At 45.1% G+C, this 25,698-nt stretch overlaps 2 protein-coding genes across 3 annotated transcripts in view; both read right to left on the bottom strand.

The window, feature by feature from the left end:
* agbl4 (AGBL carboxypeptidase 4) overlaps positions 1–25,698 on the bottom strand; it is a 384,426-nt gene that overhangs the window by 81,710 nt on the left and 277,018 nt on the right. The gene's annotated exons all lie outside the window — the stretch shown is intronic.
* bend5 (BEN domain containing 5) lies at positions 12,401–25,050 on the bottom strand. Its single transcript, XM_062555992.1, has 6 exons — positions 24,801–25,050; positions 23,382–23,512; positions 21,699–22,134; positions 19,918–20,063; positions 14,743–14,956; positions 12,401–12,904 (listed from the first exon to the last, which is right to left on the bottom strand). Exons 1-6 carry the CDS (start codon positions 24,979–24,981, stop codon positions 12,708–12,710), a joined length of 1,305 nt encoding a protein of 434 aa, XP_062411976.1. The 5' UTR covers positions 24,982–25,050; the 3' UTR covers positions 12,401–12,707.

A 25,698-nucleotide genomic window follows, 5' to 3' on the forward strand; every position in this document is an offset into this window, starting at 1 on the left:
ATTATTTACAGAAGGAGCGCCTCCCTACTGGCTGGGGCCGGCCTTCAGTCTTAATTTCACCATAATCAAAGCCCATGAATATTTAATCAGCATGGCTTCCTGAAACCCAATAATGTCATTAGCATAATGCCTCTGCGCCCCCTGCTCACTTCCACAGGGAGGAAGAGGGGATCCTTGGGTCGCCTACACACACACACACACACACACAGACACACACACACACACACACAGCCCTGTTTGAGAGTGTACTGGAGAGAGGCAAAAAGGTGCCCCCCAGAAGAATATGCATTAGAGACAGGCGACTTCTGTAGATGCCTGCCGGAGAGAGGGCACGTATGCAGATAAAGCCTCATTAGTGGCGATACATAACACAGCTATCCTGACTCAAGAGCTCCACAGCCGACTGTAGATGGAGACGAGAGGAACTCAGGACAGGGAGCGTATCTGCAACTCCACTATACGCTGCCATTTAGACATTACTTTTCCACCAGTTTCCACCAGTTGTGTGGTATGCTCTTTTAATGGCCATTATTAATCATCATCAACAGGTTACATAGTTGTCCTGGTGGACAGAGAGAGATCATAGCAGTCAGAGAGAGGCAGCCGAAGCAGCGTTCAGAGAAGCAGAAGAGGTAGAGAGAGAGAGATAGAGAGAAAGACAATACACGAAAAATAAAGAAGAAGGAGAGAAGACAGATGAAAGAAGAGAGAAAGAGAGACAGGAAAGATGAGGAAAGAGGAAGGGCAATAACTGAAGAAAAAGAAGGAAAAGGAAGAAAAAGAAGGAAAAGAGGCTGAGAGAGCGAGCGCTAGAGACAGATGGAGGAAGAGAGAGAAGAGCCAGAGAACATGTGCAGCAAGAGAAGAGAGGGTGGAAGAGAGGAGTGTGTGTGAGAGAGAGGAGAGCCTAGACGAGAGGAGTGTGTGTGTGAGAGAGAGAGGAGAGAGGCCGGAATATTAAGCAGGCGTAGTGATTAGCATCGGGGCTGCCAGTGGCCCTGTCACAGTGACATTGGTCATCAATGTCAGCCCCTTCTGTGCAGTCGCAGCGCAAAGTGCTTCATTTGCGCACTAATTAGCTTAAATGCCGGGAGTATGAAAAATTCATGATAGCTTTGGATTTTTAAATTGAGGGAGCATTCTGCATTAATTGAAGCCATTTGGAAACGGCTTCGGCTCAAGACAAGACAAAAAAAGGGAGAGGGAGAGCGGCAGAGTCAAAGGGAAGAGGCAGCCAGACCTCCAACCCAGTGGTCTCTCTCCACAACCCAGTGGTCTCTCTCCACAACCCAGCAGTCTCTCTCCACAGCCCATTACTGGCCATGAGGCCCACAGAACAGGTGACCATCACTGGCTCATTACTGCTGCCAGGTCTCAAACACTGCACTACCTGTTTTAAAAGCAAAGAGAAGAGTTTGTGACAGACAGCTATTAATACCATCTTATTTTAACTGTCCAACCGTTTATTTAAATTAACTGTCCCTCAAAACATTTAAGGTTGGGTAGCTAGGATAGGGAGGAGAAAGGTGAAAAACTCTCATCAAACACTGGATAATGGACCTGAAGATAGAGAATATTTAAGCGGATATCACAATGAAGTTGAATATCTCAATTTAAAAGAGTGGTAGCAAGCAAAGGATGGAACGTGTTCAAAGAGATCAACGAGACCCCTTCTCGCTGCTGAAAGCCGCCGGTGTGATTGGCATGCTCAACCATGTGAGTTAATGACTTTCAGACGACCCAAGGCACAACTCATTAGATCTCTCTCTCTTTCTCTCTCCCTCTCTCTCTGTCTTTCTCTCCTCTATTGTCTGCAAACGTTCCCATTCACTTTACCAGACAAGGAAAATGGAGCCGCACACAAAAGAAAATATAAGCAGAGAAGATCTCTGATACACTCGCTCGTTTGTTCGCACTACTCCTAACAGACACTAACACACATATCCCACCAACACCACCAAAAGTAACTCTTACACACACACACACACACACACACACACACACCTCCCCATGCCATGCAGCCCAAATCGATGTCCGCGTATCAATACACCAAACCCCATAAAAACAATCTACTGTAAGCAAGATTTCAGCCATTGATTAGCCACTGAACTATGGTGGGGCTCCACAGGCTGCGGGCCCACAAGTTAATAGCATTTATTGGGTATCTGCTCAGGCGACCGATGTTCCACTCCTCAGGATTTTAACCTCGCTAAGGAAAAACACCAAACTAAACAAAGCAAAACAGTGCCACGACAGCATTGGGGGGCAAAGCCGCTAATAGAAAACAAGGAGAAAACGCACAGCTCTAGTGGCCTTCACAAGGGCCAACTGAGTGCAGTCTGCATGAAATATTGATCGCTGTTATTGAGTCAACAAATGAAAAAAAAAATAATGAGTCAAAATAATAATAAAAAAAACACACACACATACACACACCCTGCTACACACTGAGTCAAGCGAGTGAGGATGAATTTCACCGCTGGCTTTCAAGCGGAAAAATACATTTTCTTCCTTCAGGGATTATACATGTGAGAAAAAAAGCATGACTGTGTGTGTGTGCTGCCAGAAACAGGCTTCCTTCTCTCATGCTTGATTGCATTACACACTTGGGTGAATCTATTGCACACACACAAACACACACATATTTTCACACAAGCACATAGCCTTCCTCTCTCTATCTGTCTGTGACTCACACACACACACACACACACACACACACACAGAGAGAGAACAACACACGCATATATTTGAACGTTCCCACTTTCTCTCACATACATTTACGCATGTGCACACACTCACTCTTCATTTCTCACTTAACACATAACACATGAACACACACACACACACACACACACACACACACTGTATTGAGTCACAACTCTGTCAGGAGGTTAAACGTGATGGTGGCGATCCAGTCGGTGGAATTCTAAACAGACGCCTGGAGTTCACATTCATCTCCTCACGTTTGGCCATTCCATAGGTTCCCCATAAGCCCCTCCCCCTCTGGCCACAGCACTTGTCCTGCAGGCTGCCCAATTAAGGGCCTCACACAGGTAGAGATGAGAGAGAGGGGGAGAGAGAGACGGAGAGAGAGAGAGATAGAGAGAGAGAGAGAGAGAGAGAGAGAGAGAGAGAGAGAGAGAGAAGAGGAGTGAAGAGGCTCAAAGGTAAATGCTGTGAGATGAGAGGAGGAGAGAAAGATAGAGATGAAGAGAGTGAGTGAACGTGTGAGAGAGAGACTGCTGTGAGAGGAGGGGAGAGAGAGGGAGAGAGAGGGAGAGAGAGAGAGAGAGAGAGAGAGAGAGAGAGAGAGAAAGAGAGAGGGAGGAGAGAAGAGGCTGACTGAGCGGTCCTGGCCCTTAGGTGTGACAGCACTTGAGAGGGACGCTGATGGACGTGCTGGGCGTCTGGACGCTGCGCTGATTAAACCAGGCCGTGTCCAGCCGCTCTCCCTCACGCACATCCTCCTCTCACACTCTCTCCATTCCTCTTTCTCTCCGTCTTCCACACTCCCCCTCTCTCTCAGTCTTTCCATCCCCCTTTCGTGGCGGCCGCCCCAGCCGTCCGGCGCTGGCGGTGAGAGAGTGCTCAGGGTCACCGAGGGCTTTTTAAGCGATGCGACAGCAGCCATATGTTTAGCGGTGCCATTCCCGCACGCTGGACCTCTGTCCACTCCTGAACTGCCCCCATCTCTCATCACAACGCAGTGGATGGGCAGCCACCACAGCGGGCAAAGCAGAACACTCGCATTCAAACGAGTGGTCATCAGAGCCTCAACTACTCTGTGTATCTTTCCGACACTAAAGGAAAGTGCCGTCCCAGTGGATTCTGACAGGTCGGGTCGGACGGCTGCTGTTAAGTGGTAGCAGAGGGTGGAATGTTTTCACCCGCTTGCTTTTCGCACCTCCTCACAATTCAGATTTCCTCTGTACGAGCTGAGAAGCGGGAGTGGAGATAGTCATAGTTGCCCCCTGACTGTAGCTAGGAGTGGTGGTAGCCCTTGACTGTAGCTAGGAGTGGAGGTAGCCATTGGCTGTAGCTAGGAGTGGAGGTAGCCATTGGCTGTAGGGAGGAGTGCTGGTCTCCCCGCAGTAACTAAGAAGGCTGGGAAGAGGCTCGCTGCAGCACGAGTAGAGTACACACTGTTCCCTGAGCTCGCTGCAGAAGTGCAGGCGTGTGTGTAGTCGCTCGCTCGCTCTGCAGGCCGAGGCTCCCACTGCCATCCATCATTACTACACTGAATCATCTCATTGTCAATAGCGGAGCCAGCAATACATTACAGGCATGTGGCAACTGTTAGCGTTAATGACATTGAGCGCTGTCCCTCGGGCTCTGAAAAGGGCTGGATGTGCAACACTAGTGCTTAGTGCGGCAATAATCTATGGAAATGCACCGCCGCCACCACCACTCACACACACACTGCACACCCACATGCCGACCAACCCCAAGGGCCTCCCACAGGGGCTGACCAGTTCCCCCCACCCCCCTCCCCCCCTCCCTGCCCCGCCGAGATGGGGGGAAAAAAGAGGAAAGAGAAAAGACAATCAAAAAGTTCTAAAACAGCCTACTGGGGCCAATAGTGAAAGTGCGGAGTGCTGTTGTGTGGTTATTTGATCTTTATTTCCTCTCCAATTTGCTCTTAAATACTTCAAATCTTTCATTTACGCTTTATCAAGATCATACGTTATGCGTAATATTATGTATAAAAGCCAACACATACACAGGGTTTCTAGCTGTCGGTCACTGAAATTGTCACAATGCAAAACACACACACACACACACACACACACTCAGCAAGACAGACTCAAAAAAAAAAAAAAAACCCTCTCCGAGTGTCCAGTCTGCTTATCTCTGACGGACACCCAGATCAATCTGGCTTTTAATCCTGGGCCCGTGCCTGTGCCTCCTGCGAGCACTGCCACATCAAACACCCCTCGCCAAGGCCAAATCTGCGCCCCCGACAACCCCTCCCCCCCCCCCCGTCTCTGAGCCGCAGCAGAGGAGAAATGTCCAGCTCTGATCTGCCCATACACACACTAGTGCTGTAGCAATATTCTGATCAGCTCAACCACGGATTGTTCCATCGCAGCAAACTATTTGACAAGCAGATGAAAAAAAGAGACCCCTGGCAGGTTTAAAACATTGTTTTTCCATATGACCTAAAGATTTGAAAGTGTTTGTAACAGAGATAGACAGATTACAATTTTTATTCAACCTGAATCACACTGTTGTGGGATTGTAATACCTTTGCAGCATTTGAACACGCCGACTTCAGATTAAATTAAGTACTTTGTGCAGAATTAGAACTATATCAAATGCATGCAATGAATTCAGCAGTTATTGATGAATATGTCTGGACTGGCTATCACCAGACTAGGCTCAATCTCTTTTACAATTGAAAATTAGTCTAGGGAGTCTGTGCTGTATTTTTACTGTACAAAAGGCATGATCAGCTGGCATAGTTCAAGTGACTGTACGCTTTTGGATAGTCCTTCAACCAATCACACCAACGATTTGGGTGCGCCTGGTGGATAAGCTAGTTTGTGATTGGTTCCAGCAAACCTGGACAGGAGGCAGGAGAGACAAACATGCAGGTTTCCAGCCTGAGCTGCAGGGCGAAATCCAATCGCCGGCAGATCGGGCTGGGTTTACCCAGTCTAGAAAATGTCTAGTAAGTGAATCAACTGGAGGGAGCCAAGAAGACAGGAGTCACCTGGATGAAGTGTAGAATAAAAGTTTGACTTTATTCTGTTCATCTGTACACTGAAACAGGGGTACCCGGCCGCAGCGAAAAAACACACAAGAAGTAGATGCTAATCGGCAAAAGGCAGTCAAAGTGGAGGTGCAACTGGTTTTGCAAGGGTGTATTTTCCATTTTCAAGGGGGGTTGCGGGGGTGGAGGGGACGAACCTGTGGGGCGACCGAGTCAACGGGCCTCCCTCTCGCTCTCCCATGCTCCCCTGGCACCTGATGCCCAGTGCTGGGGCCACAATCCCGCAGCTCTCATAGAGCTGGAGCCTAAAGACTACAAATCCGCAAATGCTTTTGCTTAATCATACGGGAACGCTGGTCGAACCCACGAGGGGGGAAAAGAGGAACTTTTCGGGTCACGGGAACAACGTCACAGCTGGCGTCTGGCCCTGATTTGCCCCGATCAATTGCCCTCACTCACCCCTCCACATAAACAAACAAGAAAAGAAACAAATAAAATACACCCTGAAAAGATTATATGTTCACAGTTATTATTCAAAAAAGGACAGCACCCCCTTTCATCTACCATTTCTGTCCATTTCTTTTTGGAAAAGATTCTTTAGTATGTGTGAGTCTACCTGTGCACTCTACTCAGCAGCGAGAATAACTTGAGTGACCCTAACTGAGATGGGCATAGAAGGAAAATGCACTTGGTTCGGAAAAGCAATGAGGAGGCGCCATTAACACAGCCTGATGCGCAAGATTAGAACTCACAGCATTCTAATAAAGCCATCATAGCCGACGCCAAGTGCTGAAATCCAATAGATTTGGAACACACAAGTTTACATTTCGTTTATAGAATTTGTGTGTAGATCGATAAAAGGTTCCATGTTGCTTTACAAACTTAATGCTCAGCTTTGACGAGCCTTCATAGGGTTAAGGGCATCTAGTTGGATGCGTAATTTTAACTGACCGATAGGGTGCAAATTGTTGCCGTTAGTGGTTCACACTCATTTCAGCTAATTACAATGCCGATCCTAACACACGTGTCAATTGAGCAATGCTTAATGCATCTCCAGAATGGGGAGAGGGGGGGAGGACCACTTTGGTAATGCCAAAGCTCTCAAGCAGAGAGGTAGGCCTACACTGCATTTGAACTACTGTCATCATCTTATTACTACACACATTCTGTGGAAACACACGTCTTTGAGGAGGTATCACAGCATGGCCTTTTCCTGCTGTGCGACACACCTGGTTTTTGCTGAGGACCACATCAGTATTGACTATGACTGCCCAGTCCAGTACGGGGTGGCTGAGTGTGAGACAGCATTGGGGGGTGGACGTGTGTGTCTGTGTGTATGTGTGTGTGTGTGTGTTTGTGCGTGTGTGCGTATATGTGCGTAGTGTGTGCACGAGTGATTACGTGTGTGTTGATGGCAATTACATGTACCTACAGGAAAAAAAACAAAACACTGCTGCTTTGACTAGAAGCTTACACAGATGCACTGTTCTACTGTTGCTACAAAATCACAGCTACAATCACATATGAGCAAACTACGAGGTAATTAACAGGAACCTGGATTTGTTTGACAATTTCTACACTATGATCGTTTCTTTTTTTTCCTGTCTGTGAGGATTATTGAACATTGTGTGGAAATGTTTGGATATTTTGACTGCATACGACTGGATGATTAAAACCGTAAAAAGTTAGCACCATTTGAGGTAAGAGACACAGATTATTAGTCAACCTATGCTTGCTGGTAGCACCATCAAACCAGTTAAAATCAGATTACTGTAAAGAAAAAACAAAAACATTAACATTAACCAGAAATACAAATATAGAACTATGACAGAGCACAGATACATCACACTACATCATACACATCTGTGATTCATCTGAAATGCCTTATCAGCAGCTTCTGTCACCTGCTATTTCAACTCGGACGTGAGGTTGGCTGTGTAATAGACATCTATAATATATATATATATATTTATACTGTATATACTGTACAAGAGCGCTATGATATGGGCAATTTCCTGGGTTTCCAAAATGCACAGCTATAGACACAAGAAGCAAATGAGGTAGGATTGTGATACTGGATTATGTTAACCTGACTATCAACCAGAGGACTAGTTCCATGATGTAGAGAATAAAAAACAAATCAACCTGACTCTGCTTGCTTTCTCACTCACTAGCATAAATGCATCTTTTTCTTTCAAAGTCAACTATAAATGAATCCATTGTTAAACCAACAACAACAAACGCATCCTTTTTTATTCTATCCATGTAGAGTCCCAGAGAGAGAGAGAGAGAGAGACCAAGTGCTTCAGAAGCAGTAGGGAAACTGCATGATACCCGAGTAAGAGACTGAGGTTTAGTTCAGACTACACCAGTGTGTTTATGTGTGTGTGTGTATGTGTGTGTGTGTGTGTGTGTCCGTGTGTGTGTTTCTGGTTGAGTTGGCCCCAGTGGTTGAGGGGGCACTACTGCACTTGGACCTGTTCCCATGGAGGGCAGCGGAAGGTGGGGCTGTGGGGGTGGAGGAGGGCAACGCTGGGCAGTTGTGTTGAGTGGGAGAGTGGGGGGGTGGGGGAACCGCGTGGCTTGGTCCTCAGCATGTGACTTAGACTTAAGCTGCCGGCTCTGGCGCGGACCTGTGCCGCAGTGGGGCCGGGTCCGCGCCAGGACCGACTCCTGGAGGTAAATCTCTGAGAGCGACAGCAACAACGACAGCATTAAGCGGGTGGCAGGAGAAAATCCCAAATCACTTGCAGATCATTCGTTACCCATATCCCATTTTTTGGCATCAGAAATGAAAGGAAACAAACAAACACCAAACAAACAGGTAAGCAAAACAACAAAAATAAACAAATAGCATCATTTTACAAGAGTTGGTCAGGATCCGTATGGTACACAGCCGCTTTCACATGTGACACCTTAATGCTTTTGGAACAGAGCACATACCATAATATCCACTGGGAACTATGGAGATTTTGTACAGATAAAACAGCACAGTATATCGTATATTATGAGATCAATGTCACATAAAAATATAGCCTATGCGTAAGCTTAGATAACTCTGTAATAACATTGGCAAGGGCTATTTTTGTGCAAGATAAACCAAAGCTGATCCCACAGCTTTCGATTCAAACGGGCAACATTCCTTACTTTGGCTTGTATATATCTCCCTCCACACATTTCCCCACGGATCCAAACCAACAGTCATGCACTGTTTGTCAACACCCTCATAGTATACCTGTCCCTCAACTCACAATTGTTTCTTTCAGGCTAAGAGAACAGTCATGTTCGATGGCCAACCCCATTTTGGATAAGATACCTAGCCTACTTTGTTGAGGAGGATGGGGACTTCTCTGCCAAAACTCCTACACATGGCCCAATACATCCCCATCCATAACCCTCAACACAATTCAGAGGGTCACTCGGGGCCAAATGCGCCATTCACAGTCTATTGTCCGCAGGTCCTGGGACAACAATACAGCTTAAATGGGCATACATTTAGCCCAGTTATTGTGGGACCACTGCCCCAACCTAACTATATCAAAAATGATATATCTTATTAAGAGTAATCCTAATCTGCTGGGGGCATGTTTAAACATTATTTATTATAAAAATATGCATGTAATTATCATTCAGGGGACAGTAACAGTCCCCCGTAACTGCAGCTAAATAGCTTTTCTTTTTCCATAAAACCAAAATTAATGGCAAATCTGTGAGATGCTAATTTACAAGTTCAATTTCAATCAAAGAAAGAAAAAAAGGATGTTGACTGGAGAGCAATAAGCAAAAAGCAAGTGCTCTTTTGTGATTGTTTACCACAACAGTCGGAGGTCAAGGGTCAAGGTCAGGTAACACGGCAGCACTAACTACACATGAAGCTATTCAGTCTTTATGGCCTTTACCTCAGAGTTTAAGAACTTTGTTTCCTTTTTTTTTCGTCTTTAAAAATATGTTTGGTTCACCTACGGTGCAGGACAAAAGTGCCAGTGTCGGATTAGATTGATATCTATGGAAGGACCATATAAAGCCACACAAACTTTCAGCACGTCTGGCTTCCATTCAGACATAGCACTCTTTGTGCTAAATGTCCAGCATACTCACATATTAAGAGATTTAAAGAATGTCATTCAACTAGTGGGGCAAGGACGACATTTTACATGTATATTTTAAAAAAATAATAATAATACATATAATTTGAGAACTACTGTTGTTCAACACGTGTCAATTCTATTTAAGTGACTGACTTGTGGAGGTAAAGTTGCTTTAGAAAAAAAACATTTAGAGCAGATAGCCTTTTTGTCTTTCACAGATTTGCTTTGAAGTCAAACACTCATTTTGTCAGGTGAGTTGAGTTGACTGAGTGAGATGCTTGAGACTTCCTGGTTTGAGCTTAGACACGTGTGAAGCACTCAAGGCCTTTGAGGACCACGAGAAACCCAAAACTTAAATGCTTTAAATGGCAGCCAAGTTAACCTAGCTTTCTGTTGCTTTTTGAAAAAAAAAAAAAAAAAAAAAAAAAAAACACAATGGTCTAAACACTAAAATGTTACGGCACTAGAGATCTTTCTACGCATTTTTTAAAGTGCTACAGTTTGAACAAATGATTGCTCAGTCGCGCAAGCTAGTGGACGCAGCTCACCAAGACGGCAGAGGTTGATGTAGCCTAAAGCAAATGCGTCTCACAGCAACAATGACATGAAAAACAACACCTCTCCAGCAGCCTGATGTAATTCACTAGGGATCATTAAGAACAATTTAAGATACGATCAGCTCTCTCCGAGACAGCTTTGTGAAATGGATTCCGCTGAAGGAAAGAGATGTTTGCCTTATAACGTAGATATGCTCGTCATCCAAAATATAAAAAAAGAGAGAGAAGAAACGCGCCAAAGCTTTAAGCCGATATGGGGAGTACACGCAGAGAGACACGGAAGATTCTAGCCAGCAAGGATGAGACATAATTGAAGAAGTCACCGATTAAGCTATACAAACTCAAAGATAAGGTGCTACCTAGAAAAAGCAAACAAACAAACAGACAATCAAATAAACAAACAGTTGAAATGTTCAAAGTCAGAGTAAGAATGAGAAGGTATTATACACTAAAATTCCCCTCTCTGCCCTCAGCACTCATGATAGCTTAATTGAGGGCTGAAGAATCTGGGGGAAAGACACAATTAGACAAAAAAATAAAATAAAAACAAAAACCAACAAACAAACAAAAAAAGGTAAGCATGGCAAATCTGCTTGAGATTCACAGTTAGCAATATGGTCACAGTTGAGAATTCAATCCGCAGCATTAAGTTTGTTTTGCTTTTTCTTTTTTTCTTTTTTTTGTAGCAGATAGCCAGACAAACCCTTGTAATATGAGAAGACTCTTCTTTCTTGAACAAACCATCCCCAAAAATAAACAAAATGAAAAAGAAAAGAGAGAAAAAAAATGTTTTGGATGGCATGTTTCACTTTGAGTTGTCACGATACCGTATTTCACAATGGTGTGCTCTACCACACAGAGAGGGAAGGGGGGGGGGAGGAGAGCGAGGGGATATTGCTATCCTCAGACGGATAGCGAGGGGGTGAGGAACAAAAGCGTTTTGTTTTGTTTTGTTTTCACAGCTCAACAGCATTGCCCACCCCAGCGCAGTTTTCCATTACCACTCCACATTCACACACCAAAGTGCAGTTTAAGCAATATCAATTTGCATTACAATCACAGTTTGCTATAATCATATATTTCCATATATTGTGTATATATAGATATAGATAGATATATTTATATATAAAAGACAGAGAACACAGTTCCCATTGATTGCCAACTCTGTAAGGTCCTTTCCAGTGTGCACTGCCTGTTCAATCCTGTCATGTTCAGTTACTGTGTCCGGGGATGACAAGTGTCTCAACCAAAACAAAACATCTAAATCTAAATTCATCAGATAGATCGAACTAAATGGAACTACACAAACTGTGCCCGTAAACGAAATCATTTCCAACTAGTGACCCAAATCTGTGCTTTTCCCAATTTAGGACAACAGGGGCTAGTGAAATAACAAAGGAAGGTCAAACGGGCTATACGTTTCAGTACTATATCGTTTCCTAATGTAGACAAGAACAATGCTACAAACATCATTTCAAAGGCAGAGTGTTGATCTGGAAAAGGGGCCAACTCATTAAGACATGCAGAGCTTTTCCAAAACCCTGTTTTAAAAGTGCATCACTCCATTTCTCCACGTTAGGTACCAACAGCAAGGCAGAGAGTCCTCTCAGACGAGAGGAAGTCACAGCTAGCCACCTCTACAGCCTCCTCAACAGTCATTCTCCAATCAGCATTTGCTTTGTCTTCTATGTTACTACACACACAAAAGTGTCTCCTGCCAATCAGAAGACAGATCAGCGGGGGGAAAAAAAGGGACAGTTCGGTTTGTTCTTTTTCAAAGTACGCGAGGACCCACGGTCCTGTTCTGACACAGAACATCTGTTCACGTTTCCAACACATTCTGTTATAACAAGATTTAAAGGATCCCTCCTGTCTCACACACTCACACACTCACACACTAACCTGATTACCAACCCCCCACTGGCAAACCCTCCCCCTCCCAACCCCCCCCACACACTCCAGCTCCGCTCATCACAAATCCCTACTGCTTATCAAAATACCCCCCCCCCCACCCCCCCATTCCCCTTGCACAACCTCGTGCTCGTACTGTACACCAAACACACTCTGTGTATTAAGGACTGCGCCGGGTTGGGGAACACTGTCGGGCGAGCACAGACTATTTAGAGATGGGGATGGAGGAGGACGGTAGAGGGGTGGGGTTGGGGTTTTAGGATGGAGGGGAGGTGGTGGAGGTTGGGGGGGGGGGTGGAGAAAGGCCTCTTTCGGGCACCAATGAGAATCTCGAAACGGCGGAACGGACGACGAGTGTCCACTTCCCTCTTCCTCTGTGGCAGTCTGAGGGGCCGCTGAAAGAGGCCGCCGCCATGGCAACGGCAACGCCACCGATGCCTACATGCCGTCGCAGGGGAAGTTCTCCATCTTGACCGTCTGTCGGATGAGCAGCTTGGACTCCCGCCTCTCCTCGTTCTTGATGGACTTGTTGATGTCCATGATCTTTTCACAGATGTACTTGTTCACTTTGGATAATCGCTGTGTGATCTCCGCACTATCGGCTGTCTCCTGTGACACCCGGTCATATAGACACTCTGGAGGGGAAACAGTGGCACAATAAATACTATAGTTGAAAACAGAATCTTAATGTATATTCACTCTAGAGGGGAAAGGTGGCACAATAAATACTATAATTGAAACAGAATCATAATGTATCACTCTGGAGGGGAAACGGTGACAATAAATACTACAGTTTAAACAGAATCTTAAAGTATACCAACATTTTTGTCCTAAAAAGAAAAATTGGGAACTAAAAAAGTAAAGAGGTTAGGTTGAAAACATTTCTATAGATTCTCTATATTCTTTATTTGGGATGAAAGTAAAATTCTGATTGTAAGACCTAATCATTTGCTTAATAATCCTTGAGCGGAGGGCTTGGTCGGTACCATGGGAGGGGAATAAATCTCAGTGATTTTTGGCAAGGAAAATGTTTTTCTAGAGATATCTAGAGATAGCAAATAAGTGACATTGCATTGGTAGTAGGTTTTTGTGTGCTATTATCTATTATAGGGCTGGGTAACACTGGCAACTGAGGCAAAACTGCCGTTTTGTGTTGGCCGTTTTGTGTTTGGTTGCACGCAACAAAAAAAGGAACAATACAGCTAATCATGTAGCTAATCATGAAGGTGAAATATCGTAGCTACTTACGGAGGTTAGGGTTGTGCCGATGGACGATATCATCGTCCATCGTGATGGTTGACAGACATCACGATGGAAAGCAACCATCGTGATGCCACGCCCCCAATTATTTCTACTGCAGACTAAGCTAAAATATTAAAAAATAAAAACTTTTCCTTGGAAATGAAATTGAGCCTAGAACTGATGCACATGTAGGGTGCTTAAGAGGCTGTCAGCCAAACAGTGCAAAATTAAAAAAAAAAACATATTAGTCTGAGACCGTCTTATTCAAATAAGTCCTCCTTGCAACGTGAATGTGTTATTGTCTTTTTTAGGCTACATGTCTCGCAGTGTAGCCTACATTGAACGCAAAACATGTAGCCTATAATGTTTAAGAATGAAATAGTGCAAATGAATTATTATTGTTACGACTAGGACATTCTAGCTCTAATTTCTTGCGAGGCTACAACACTGAAGCGCCGAATGCGTCATTCTCCACCGTGTTAAAATAAACCATTTATTTCGTTATCGTTATCAGAAGCTATAGCCTACGTCTTTCACTGTAATGCTTGTATTTCACGCATTTGCCTTTAGCAAAAGCCCCAGCAGCGGAGTGGCAATCGGGATTCGTTAGGCTATTTGTTGTTTAGCCTACTTCAACTGTTATTTAATTCGACTTGACTGCGCGATCGCAGCCTACTTTCACTTTCTGCTGCCCTCATAGTCGGCAAGCCGGTAGCCTAATAACGTGGGATGCGTAACATATGAGTTAGGTACAGACTGGGCTATTCAAGATTTTAGATGAGTGACCGCGAGGTTTTTTGCGAGGCCCAGCGAATGCTGGCAATGTGTAATATACCGCTGGTTGGTGTAAGCAGGTGTTTAGATTGGCTGTCTGTCGGTCTCTTACTAGGATTTTCTTGGAGCAGATCTTCCACACAGTAGCCCAGTCAGTATGTCTCTTAGCTGTCCACTTTCACCAGGCCATATAGCCTATATAATATTTAATATAGGCCATATATAGCCTATAATATAATATATTTATTTACACCCCCCCCCCCCGACGACGATATCATCGTCCATCGCGATGTTTTACTGTACACATCGTCATATGCCAATTAAGGGGACATCGCCCATCCCTAACGGAGGTGAAATACCGTAGCTAATCACAAAGGTAAAATACCATAGCTAATCACTAACGTAAAATGTCGCAGCTAAATCACAAAGGTTCGGCGTGTGGCGGTTGGTTCCGTACCTCGGACGATCTTGAGCTTGCTGGGAGAGAGCGGCGGTTTGGGCAGCGCGTCCTTCTTCTTCTTGGTGGCCACTCCGGTGACGCTGCGGTTCTTGAGGGTCTCCGTGCCCCAGATCATGACCGCCAGGTTCTTGGTGAACTTGGAGTCGCCCTGCGTGCGCTGCAGCTGATGCCACTTCTCCTCCTCGACCCAGATACCTCCGCCCAGGTGCACCTACAGCGGCCACACACACGCACGCACACACGCACGCACGCACGCACGCACGCACGCACGCACGCACACACGCACACACGCACACACGCACACACACACACACACACACACAATCACAGAGCGTCATTTCAGATCCAGACTGCACTGCCAATGCACACCATCAACCCCTTATGTACACAGAGAACCAATCATATCAACCCCGTACATGAAAGCATCATTGCACTAAGAACTACTCTAACTACTACTACTCTTAATAACTACTATAACCAGACAGTGCAGAATACGGACTACCTTATCGCTAGACTGGGTAAACGCAGCGCGATTTGCCGGTGATTTGATTTCGCCCCGCAGCACAGGCTGGAAACCTCCACATTTTACTATCCACCTGCGGTTACAAATCCGCGGGGACCAATCACAAACTGGCTGATCCATGTGGCGCACCCCGATAGATGGTTTGATTGGTTGAAGGACTACCCAATTGCGTAGGGTGTCATTTGAACTATGCCTGTTGATCACGCCTCTTGTGCGGTAGAAAATACAGAGCAGACTCCCCAGACTAATGTTCAATCTATGAAGGCTGAACTGGGTCGGTGATAGGCTACCTTATTCCTAGTGTTGCAGAACACGGTGGAGGTAGGAGGCTAATGAACTGATGGGAAACCCTGCAATGATCGATTCTCAATCATTCCACAAACGTCACATAATTTACAGGTACCAGTGCAATGCCTGTTCAAACACGCTATTCCTTTAGAGAGCCTGTAGCCCAATTACATAGCCGCAGGTAGGCCTGTTTTAAAAATAGGATGATGGGAGAAAAGCATCATTCCAGCTAAGCATTCAATAATGAATACTGAATATTATGTTATGACTTGTGCAGTGAGCAGAATTTACACATGGCTGCATGTGACATTTTTTACAGATCGAAATGACAAAAGTCTAACTGCTGTTTAGAATCCAGGCTATATGTTTAGCCTATTAAATAACAAAGAGGACAAAGCCATCATGAAATAGACATGATTTTAAGGAATGTGAGAAAGCTGAAGGGGAATAAGATCTTTATAAATCTTTATATCTACTTTATATCTTCATATATACTGATGCTGTGCGACAGAAAAGGAAAGAACTCCTGCCTAAAATGAGATAAGCCAGAGACAGGGGAGACATTGCCTTTCTAGGATATGACAAACTAATAATTCGGCAAGGAGAGAGAAGAGCATCAACAATGACTGACTGATATGCATGGACAGAAATCTTGCTTTTAAAGAGACCCTATGCAACTTTTTCATAGTCATAAAATCGCTTAGAAATCGTTGTTTTGCTTGACTGACAAGTTTGATCGAAAACAGTAACATTTCCACCCGCCCCCAGTGTCCCTATCCGCTATTGCAGCCTTGCAGTTTGTCCAGGAGGCGATCGCTCCTTGTTTACATCTGGAAGTCTGAGACGCGTAAGGAACAAGAAGAACCACGTTTGCAATTTATATATATATATATATATATATATATATATATATATATATATATATCGTATTTTCCGCACTATAAGGCGCACTTAAAAGCCTCTAATTTTCTCAAAAAACGACAGTGCGCTTTATAATCCAGAGCGCCTTATATATGGATTAATTCTGGTTGTTATGGCTACCGTAGTCAGGAGCGTCGCAGAGTAACAAGTGCTTCACCATAATATTAGGCCTAGAATAGTGTTCGTATAAAGACCCCAGTGGCTTTTTCCACAAATATCCGTCCCTATTGATCTACGACTCCATGCGCGCCCATCTCACCGATGCTGTCAAAAAACAAGTGAAGCAAACTACTTCGGAGCTTGCCGTCATTCCGGGTGGGTTAATTAAAGCACTCCAGCCGCTAGATATTGGTGTCAACAGGTCGTTCAAAGCTAAACTGCGAGCTTCATGGTAGCAGTGGATGACAGAAGGCGAACACACATTCACCAAGACAGGGAGACAGCGCCGGGCGACTTACGCCACAATCTGCCAATGGATCGTGGATGCTAAGGTGTCAGTCTCAACTGTGGTCCGAGCTTTCACGAAGGCCGGAATCATCACTGAAGTGCCAGGTAACAGCGGCGACACTGACACCGACACCGACTCTGATAATGACGAGAGGGAGTTAGGCTATTGTGAATACGCTAACGTTTGATTTAGCAGTAGGTATCAGACTTTTTTTTACGTGTATCATTAGGCCTACAACTGAACAAGGTTGGGAGTTATTGTGATACGCTAAAGTTTGATTTAGCGATATCAATCAGACTGTTTTTTTTTTAACTTGGTACAACTGAACAAGGTTGGGAGTTATTGTGAATATGCTAACATTTGAACAATGTTGTGAGTTATTGTGAAGGTGTTTAATAAAGTTTGACTGGCTGACTTTTTTGTTTGTTTGTTTAGCTTAATGCGCCTTATGGTCCGGTGCGCTTTATATATAAAAAAAAAATCGGAAATAGACCATTCATTGACAGTGCGCTTTATAATCCAGTGCGCCCTATAGTGCGGAAAATACGGTATATATACATATATGTATAAATATACACGCTAAAGCTGTAGGGGAAGCTCTGCAGAGAAATATGCAAGCATAAAACAAGCGAAAACGAAAAGCGAAACCAAAACCGGAGATGAAATCGCCAATCCTGCATAGTTTCTCTTTAAGTCAAGGGGCAGTGCATAATCTCTCCATAAACAAAACACCAATAGAACAGGTAAAGGAAGTGAAGCTACTGGGTGTCATCCTAGACAGTAGACTGTCTTGGTCTAAACAAATGAATCAGACAGTGAACAAAATGAGTAGTGGAATAGCCTTACTTAGACGCAATAGCATATTCCTAACAACAGATTTAAAAAAGAAGGTTACAGAGACATTGGTCCTTTCTCAGATGGAATACTGCAGTATTGTATGGTCAAATGCCACCAAAGAACATCTGACTAAACTTCAGCGTGTCCAGAACAAAGCAGCACGACTTGTTCTTAGATGTCCTTACAAGACAAACATTATCCACATGCACTCACACTTAAACTGGTTGAAAGTTGAAGATAGGCTGAATGCATCCATATTAACATCAACCTGGACAATTTTAGACAATAAAACACCACTGAGTCAATATAATCTTTTCTGCAAAAGTTCCAATGCCCATGACCATAACACAAGGTATGCAGCAGCGGGGCGATTTACTGTACCTAAGGCAAATTCCAACTCCTTTCAACGCACAGTCAGATATAGAGCAATTGCAGCATGGAACAAGTTGCCAACTTTTATAACTAAAATAAATAAAAAACATGCGTTCAAAGAACACATGAAAAAACACCTTAGTCAATCATACATAACAGCTGTGATCTGAGAAGTAGGTGGTATATACTGTACACTGCTCAAAAAAATAAAGGGAACACTGGTTCATAGGAGTATAGCATCAAGTCAGTCACACTTGTGGGATATTGATCTGGCCAGATATGTAACAGAGGTGGTTGTGAATCAGGTTCACCTGCTTTGATGTCAACTAAACTTTCTACAGGTGTACTTGAGGGCCAATTAGCCCTTTTCACGGTGATGTCAGACGAAGCGTTGCTGGGTATCCTCCGGCATGTCCAGCCGCCAAATACTACAGAAGAAGAAGAAGCTTCTTCTTCTTCTTCTGTAGTATTTGGCGGCTGGACATGCCGGAGGATACCCAGCAACGCTTCGTTTGACATCACGTGAAAAGGGCTAATTGTGAGACGACCCCCAAAACAGGAATGGCCTACAGTTGGTGGCAACTGGTCATTTTTCCATTTTCATCCTTCTTGACAGACTCTTCACTAGTTTTGCATTTGGATAGGGTCAGTGTTACTACTGGTAGCATAAGCCAGTATCTGGAGCCAACAGAGGTTGCACAGGTAGTTTCACTCCTCCAAAATGGCACACCAATACTTTCCATTGCCAGAAAGATTGCTGGGTCTCCCACTGCAGTCTCAAGAGCATGGAAGAGATTCCAGGAGACAGGCAGTTGCTCTAGGAGAGCAGGGCAGGGTGGTAGAGGGTCCTTAACCCAATAGCAGGACCAATATCTGCTCCTTTGTGCAAGGAGGGACAGTAGGGGCCTTGCTAAAGCCCTACAGAATGACCTCCAGCAGGCCACTGGTGTGAACGTCTCACACCACTCGACCACACTATCAGAAACAGACTTCATAAGGGTTACCCAAGGGCCAGAGGAACCTGAGGACCCCCCTCCACCCCCCCTTTCCCTCCCAGGCAGAACACTCTGTGCTGGGGGAGCTTACTGGGGCTGTGACGGTGTGGTGTGGTGCACGAGGTGGACGCCGCCACCGTGCGTGGTTATCCCTTTATCACTCTGAGAAGTCTTTAGGCCGGCGTCCAGCAGCTTTCCCCAGCGCGGTGCACCTAATGTGGTTTAGGAGCGGCGCCAGCAGACGGGCTTTGCAGCGCTGCTGCTGCTGCTCTCTGGTGCCCGCGTGCCCGCGCCCGTGCCCGCTCCTGCTGGGCGGATTTCGCTCTTAAAGGGCTACCTGTCAGCCAGACTACTTAAGGATCCTGACGGAGAGGTACAAATAATTAGCTGGGGGAGCTCGCTGGCTGCCACTGGTCTGCCTATATTTACTTGTTACTCTCCCGTACGAGACGGTTACATAAATACCACCATCTGCTATGGGAAAGCAGTGGGATCGCACCTGAACCAAACACAACACCCTTTACCTAGAGAGAGACTTTACAAATAAACAATGTTGTTCAGGGATTGTGAGAAGTTTTTTTTTTTTTTTTACTTTTGTTATTTAGCAGGCTCTTGTAGTTAGTGCACTAGCCAGGGACAATGATGGCAGACCAATGGGATCAGATCCACAACCTTCAGGTCGTCTACTTAGAGCACTTGATCTCTGACTATTGGCCCACCACGACCTCCATAATCACTGGACGGGCCTTGAAGAAGACTGTAATAATAGCATGGAGATGAAGGCCCACCTTGCCATCGTTGAAGGTGTAGACTGTGCGAGGGGACGGGGAATGGCTGGAGCTGGTGTTGGCCTCTTCCCGACACACCTCCTGGGGCTCAATGATGGGCTCCACCACCTCTTTGATTGTCTGAGTGCCATTGTCGTGCATGGGCTCTAAAAGACGGAAGGACACACACACACACACACACACACACGTCATTTTCAGACTCGATATCAGACAGACACTTGACACCACTCAAAATCACAACAACAAATATATTACCGACAAAAAAAAAAAAGAAAAGAAAAGAAAAACACACCACCGCACACACAGTAATTATTTGCATACTGGCACAAGAGCAAATTCCCAGATTTGATTCATCCGGCGCGGCGCGTTGCGGTGCTTGGCATTTCCCGAGGGCTTGACTGGTCTTAGGGCTGGACGGCTGCCTGAAACACGGCTTCCCCTGTGCTTCGAGACAGCCGGGGGTTATTTTAGCCCCAGTAAGCTGGCTTGGTGGCTGGCCACGCTAAGCCCTAATGTAGCTGATGAGTTTTAATATCGGTCAGCGCACTACATTCATGACCCTAGAGAACCCTGGCCAGTCTAATCTCCCGTTCTCTCTCTCTCCCTCCCTCCCTCCCTCACTCTCTCACTCTCGCTCGTTCCCTCGCTCTCCCTGTCGGACAGTCTGGCTGCCTCCCGCCGTGTGCCTAGCAGTGCTGGTGCAGGCAGCTGGCCCCTGGGCTACTGTAGCTTAGCGCTGCGCCGCGCCCGGCGTCCTCTTAAGAGTGCTCAGCTGACATCTGAGCTAATGCCCTCACTTCAGGAATCACCCGCCCCTGCTCCTGCTCCTGCTCCTGCTCCTGCTCCTGCCCTGCCCTGCGCTTCGTTACATTACACCCAGGGTGTGTGGGGGGCGGGGGGTGAATCAGGTTCACACACACTATTAACTCTCCCCAAGTCTTTATAGATCACGTTTTAAGTGGAAATGCAAGGAGAGAGAGAAAAAATCTAAATCAAACAATCATAATAATAGGAAAGTGCCAGGCTTTACCCTTCCTTCCGAGATAATTTGCGTCAACTTTAAAATATCCGTTCAGAGAGGGGCTGCGCTCTTACTCCCCCCCCCCCACCCCCCACCCCCCCCACGGCTGTCGGGGACGACCCTAAACAATATGCCACTGTGCTGGTCTTGGCGGGCGGGTTGAAGTCCAGCTCGAGTTCTTGGCCCTATTATGTCTCTCTCATTACCATAGTCGCCCTGGCTGGGGTGCATTGCCCAACTCAAATATCTGGAGGCTTTGCATGCCCGCCGGTGCTTTGAGCACAGCTCGGCTACGTGGTGGCTCTGCTCGGCTCCGCTGTGAACCAGTCCTGCCACTCTTAGCCAGACTAACTCTGTGCTCTTGACAGATTGTGGGTCTGTGTCACCAACGTCACCACCGAGATCCTTGGGAGCCACGACTTTGAACACAGTGTGTGTGTGTGGGTGTGCGAGTGAGTGAATTAGTGAGAGAGAGAGAGAGAGAGAGAGAGAGAGAGAGAGAGAGAGAGAGAGTGCATGTGTGGAGTGCATGTGTGGAGTGAACAAAGTAGGTGTGGTTGGTGTGTGGAAGTTTAATACTGTATACATTTGTGAGGAGGATATGGGGTAGTGCATTGCATATGTTTGGTTGTGTGTACATGTGTGTGTCTCCACACTGTACATAAGCTTGTATGAAGTGTGTGCGCATGTATGAACTGACAGTGTGTGTATGTGTGTGTGTGTGTGTGTGTGCGCATGTGTGCTTCTCTCCCTGCCTTACCGCTGCCAAGCCTGATGAGCAGGACGTCCTGCAGGCGGCGGTTGAAGTCGCGCAGCTCCTTGACCTCGCTGAGCAGGCTGCCGTACTCCTTGAGCTTCTTGGCCTGCTGCACCAGCTGCCTGCGCGTGCGCTCCAGCTCCTGCTGCAGCCGCCGCATCTCCTCCTCCTGCTGCCGGTAGCTGTGCACCAGCTCCTCGTAGAGCACCCGCGGCACCGCCGCCTCGCCCTCGCCGTCGCCGTCGCCCTCGCCCTCCGGGTCGCCCTCTTCCTCCTCCTCCTCTTCCTCCTCCTCGCCCAGGGCCAGCCTGTCCTCCTCCGGGTCCTCCTCGCTCTCCAGGCACGAGCTGACGGCGTTGCGCTCCAGCCGCGCCACCACCGCCGCCAGGCTCTTGGAGGAGTTTGTGCTTGCGGGGCGCCCCATGTCCTGAGCCTGGGCCTGGACAAACGAGGGAGGCGTTAGGACACAGCTTGCTGCAGGGCTCTCTCTTGGCCACGAGGGCCATTTGCCACATGGAGGTATTATAAGAGCTGGAGAAAGTGAACAAGTCCCGCCCCCATTCATTTCAATGGGAATGCTAGGCTAGTGAAAAGTGCCAAAATTGAACGATTTTTTCAGGCTTCAACATGGCGTTTCAAGGGGCTTGTTTCCGGTGCCGTTTTACTTAGCCAATTAAGTGCCAGGTTACTGATTGACGTAAGGTTCAGAAGGAGAGCTCGTGCCCACACTAAGCTCGTGCATGAGCTGAGAGTGGAACAGCCACCAATCAGCATGAAAATGCAGGGAAAACGGCATCGGACATGATGTATTTCTGTAAAATGGCGACGAGGAAGTGCCTTGCTAATCGGCGAAGCTAATCAGTCAAATCCTGACCCCCTGATTTGCCAGCATCAAAATCATGGCTTTAACGCTGCATTCCAAACAATTCAGAAGTCGGATATTTACAACTTGAAATTCCAAATTGTGCTGCAGGCAAACTTGGAAGTCAAAAAAACTTTCCAGGCAAAGTTGGAACTCCTACTTGTAAAGTCAGGGATTGTCCATCTGTCCTGACTTAAAAATTGGCACTGAAATACGATTTCCAAGTTGTTTGGAATGCAGCACAAAGACAAAAAAAAAGCAGGGATAAAAACAAGTATGTTCTGTTATGTGAGTCGCCTGGGCTTGACAAAAGTGCCTACTGAATGAACACATGCAAATGTAAAGACCAAATGCAGGCCACAAAGTTCAACAAACAAACTGAGAGAAAGCGATATATTCAAAGGCCTAGTAGTAGCTGAAAAAGTATTATTAGGACTTTGTTTTGAAAATGAATATAAGTTCAAAGAGGCAGCTGTCCAGAGTGCTGAAATTATGGCCACATTCAAAGTTTCACAATAACAATGGCTGATTATCACTAAACCAGTGTACCTTTGCCTGGTCAGTTTGACAATTCGAGTTATTCTTAAATAATGAGAATGACTATTTAGACCTACAACAAATTAAATAAGATGAGTACATGCGAGAAGCAAATATCAAAGAGACAGTGTTATTAATGTTGATGAAGAGTCGTAAGGCCATGTGATTGGCATTGTTTTGCCGACAAACTGCTAACCAAAACAAACAACATATTGCAATGTGACGTATTTGTTAATTTGACCCCTCATGAATGGGCTCAGGTGCATGCAGGTGTTGAGCTTGCTTACCTTTTTATGTCTCAGCGGCAGACGCTCCTCCCCAAAGTGATTTTCAATTATGCTTCCTGCGTTTCTTGAAGACATTTTTGGAATTTTCATCTTCTTTTGCATAATACTATGTTCAAATTCTTCTATGTTTTCTGTAAAACAATAAAGTCAGCGATGTAAGAACGTAAACTGAAGAGGAAAAGTGACACACGCGTTTTAGACTATTAATCAGAGAGGATTTCCTCATTTGCATTCCTGAGAATAAAAAGCCGCGTTTCCTAACAGTTCCTCACCATACACCTTACTCTATGATTTAAAGCACATTGGCTGTAGCAGCTATAAGATAATAACAATGATCTAACAGTGGGTCTTGCTGACAACGTCGCCTATTACTAAACCCGCACTTTAAGCCAAAATAACAGTAAAAGTTACCAAAGCAGAGCAATTGCTTGTACTAACAGGATCTGAAATCCTTTCCGTTTGACAACTGGGTTTAGCAAACGGGAATGAGGATTAGTAATCTAGCTAAGTATGATGCTATCAGAGACGTACGGTGCAAAGTCTGCATACACGAAACCGTTTGTTTAGAAAAGTAGCTTCAGGGCTAGCGCACCAGCACACTGTTTGCAACGCTAACTTGTTTTTTACACACTGTCATGGCAGCTGTTTTAAATGCATTACGGCTAAACAATGAGATAAATAAACAATTAACTCAAATGATACATTATGCGTAATTAAGTCGTGCAATCTTCACTGCGAATGCATGCAGCAGCTCGATCAACGTTAGCTCACATACCTAGCTTAGTTCGCTAACTTCCATTGCTGGCTAGCTAACTCACTGCTTGGTGGCTAACGGTAACGTTAGCTAACGTGATAACTTAAACTTTCACAAGACACCAGCAAACTCGAACACTTTCATAAATAAGATGAACGCAGTGCTACATTGATGCTAACGTTAGCCTCAACCATTACCTTCCATGTCATGACAAGGCCCAACACATCCACGTAAGGAATCGTTAGTTATTTAGCTATCTAGCTGGTTACCTAACTTAGCACAAGGATGATGAGAACTGTCAGTAACGTTACAATTGAGGCTAGCTGGATACATACCAGTGTCAAAATACACGACCGGTTTGTTTTCTATATCGATGGACTGATGCATTCGAGCGTTGAAAGAAAAACAGTCACGACATATAAGAAGCTACATGTTGACACGGTGTGGCTATCTTTATTTAGCTTGCGTTAACGCAACGGTACTGGAAAGGTAAACGCCTTCGAAATGCACAGAACATCCTCAGGAGACAAGCGACAGTTTTGCATAAATTAAAGCTTGCAAAATGTTGAAGAGACCATGCACTGTCTTTTTGGTAAATTAAAGACACGCATTTCAAATCATTACATTATGCAAACGACCAAAGAAGCCGAAGACAAACAACTTACCTGCGAGGGCTAGAATCTGTGCCTTGGCAGCCTGGCCTGTACCATTCTCTTCACTTCTGAGAACCAGATACACCTTCTGATGATCAAAATCTGTTTTGTGCAAAGGTCTAAAATCTTTCACATTAGAAACGGGTAAAGCGTAGCACACATCGTCACCATAGAACCTTACTAAAGCATACATTATTACTCTTTGGTCCTGCACTTTGGATATGGTTGACAGTTTTCCCTCTAAAAGAATTAAAAATATATAAACACAAAGGGGAATTGGGGAAGGCCTCTGTGCTCATCTGCTTTTGCCTGGTGCACATATTGAGGAAACGTGTGGCTCCCTCCTCCTCCTCAGACCTGACTAATCAAATGGGATACATCTAATAACAGACTGTTCATGCAGACTTGGAGCTGTAGCTTAGGCTAATAATAATAATCATAATCATAATCATAATAATACTAATAATCATAATATTAATAATAATCTCTAAATGTAAGGATGTAGGCCTGTGTATCAATTCAACATATCAAAAACTTTAATTATTAAAATATGCCTAATTTTTGCATTGCATCTTAGACATTACATTATTCCATAGCCTAATTGAAATAATTCATGAAACAATAAATACAAAAACAAAAATGAACAATCACTTGTGCAAACAGCTACTAATTGGACTAACAAAGTAACACACACTTTATGTGTGCAGCTTCACTTTCCTCTACAATAAGATTTGTAAATCCATAATCCATAAATTGTTGTCTTCAACCCAGCATTTTTAAGAGTGCATGTACAGGGTTGTAGTGAAGGTTAGTAAGTAAACACAGTTTATCCACCTCTAAAATGTCAAATATAGAGTGTATCCACCTCTTATTAGAATTTACCTCTCAAAAACGTTGATTTACCAATTGC

Source organism: Sardina pilchardus, chromosome 15, assembly GCF_963854185.1.
Source record: "Sardina pilchardus chromosome 15, fSarPil1.1, whole genome shotgun sequence".
Classification (NCBI taxonomy): domain Eukaryota; kingdom Metazoa; phylum Chordata; class Actinopteri; order Clupeiformes; family Clupeidae; genus Sardina; species Sardina pilchardus.

What these genes read in the sequence shown, in the direction of transcription:
- bend5 (XM_062555992.1), bottom strand. Translation starts at nt 24,981, where the DNA reads ATGTATGCTTTAGTAAGGTTCTATGGTGACGATGTGTGCTACGCTTTA. An exon ending in TGCCGCTGAGACATAAAAAG is followed by an intron (nt 22,135 to 23,381) that starts GTAAGCAAGCTC and finishes TCGTTTGTCCAG; the next exon opens with GCCCAGGCTCAGGACATGGG. An exon ending in GCTCATCAGGCTTGGCAGCG is followed by an intron (nt 20,064 to 21,698) that starts GTAAGGCAGGGA and finishes TCCGTCTTTTAG; the next exon opens with AGCCCATGCACGACAATGGC.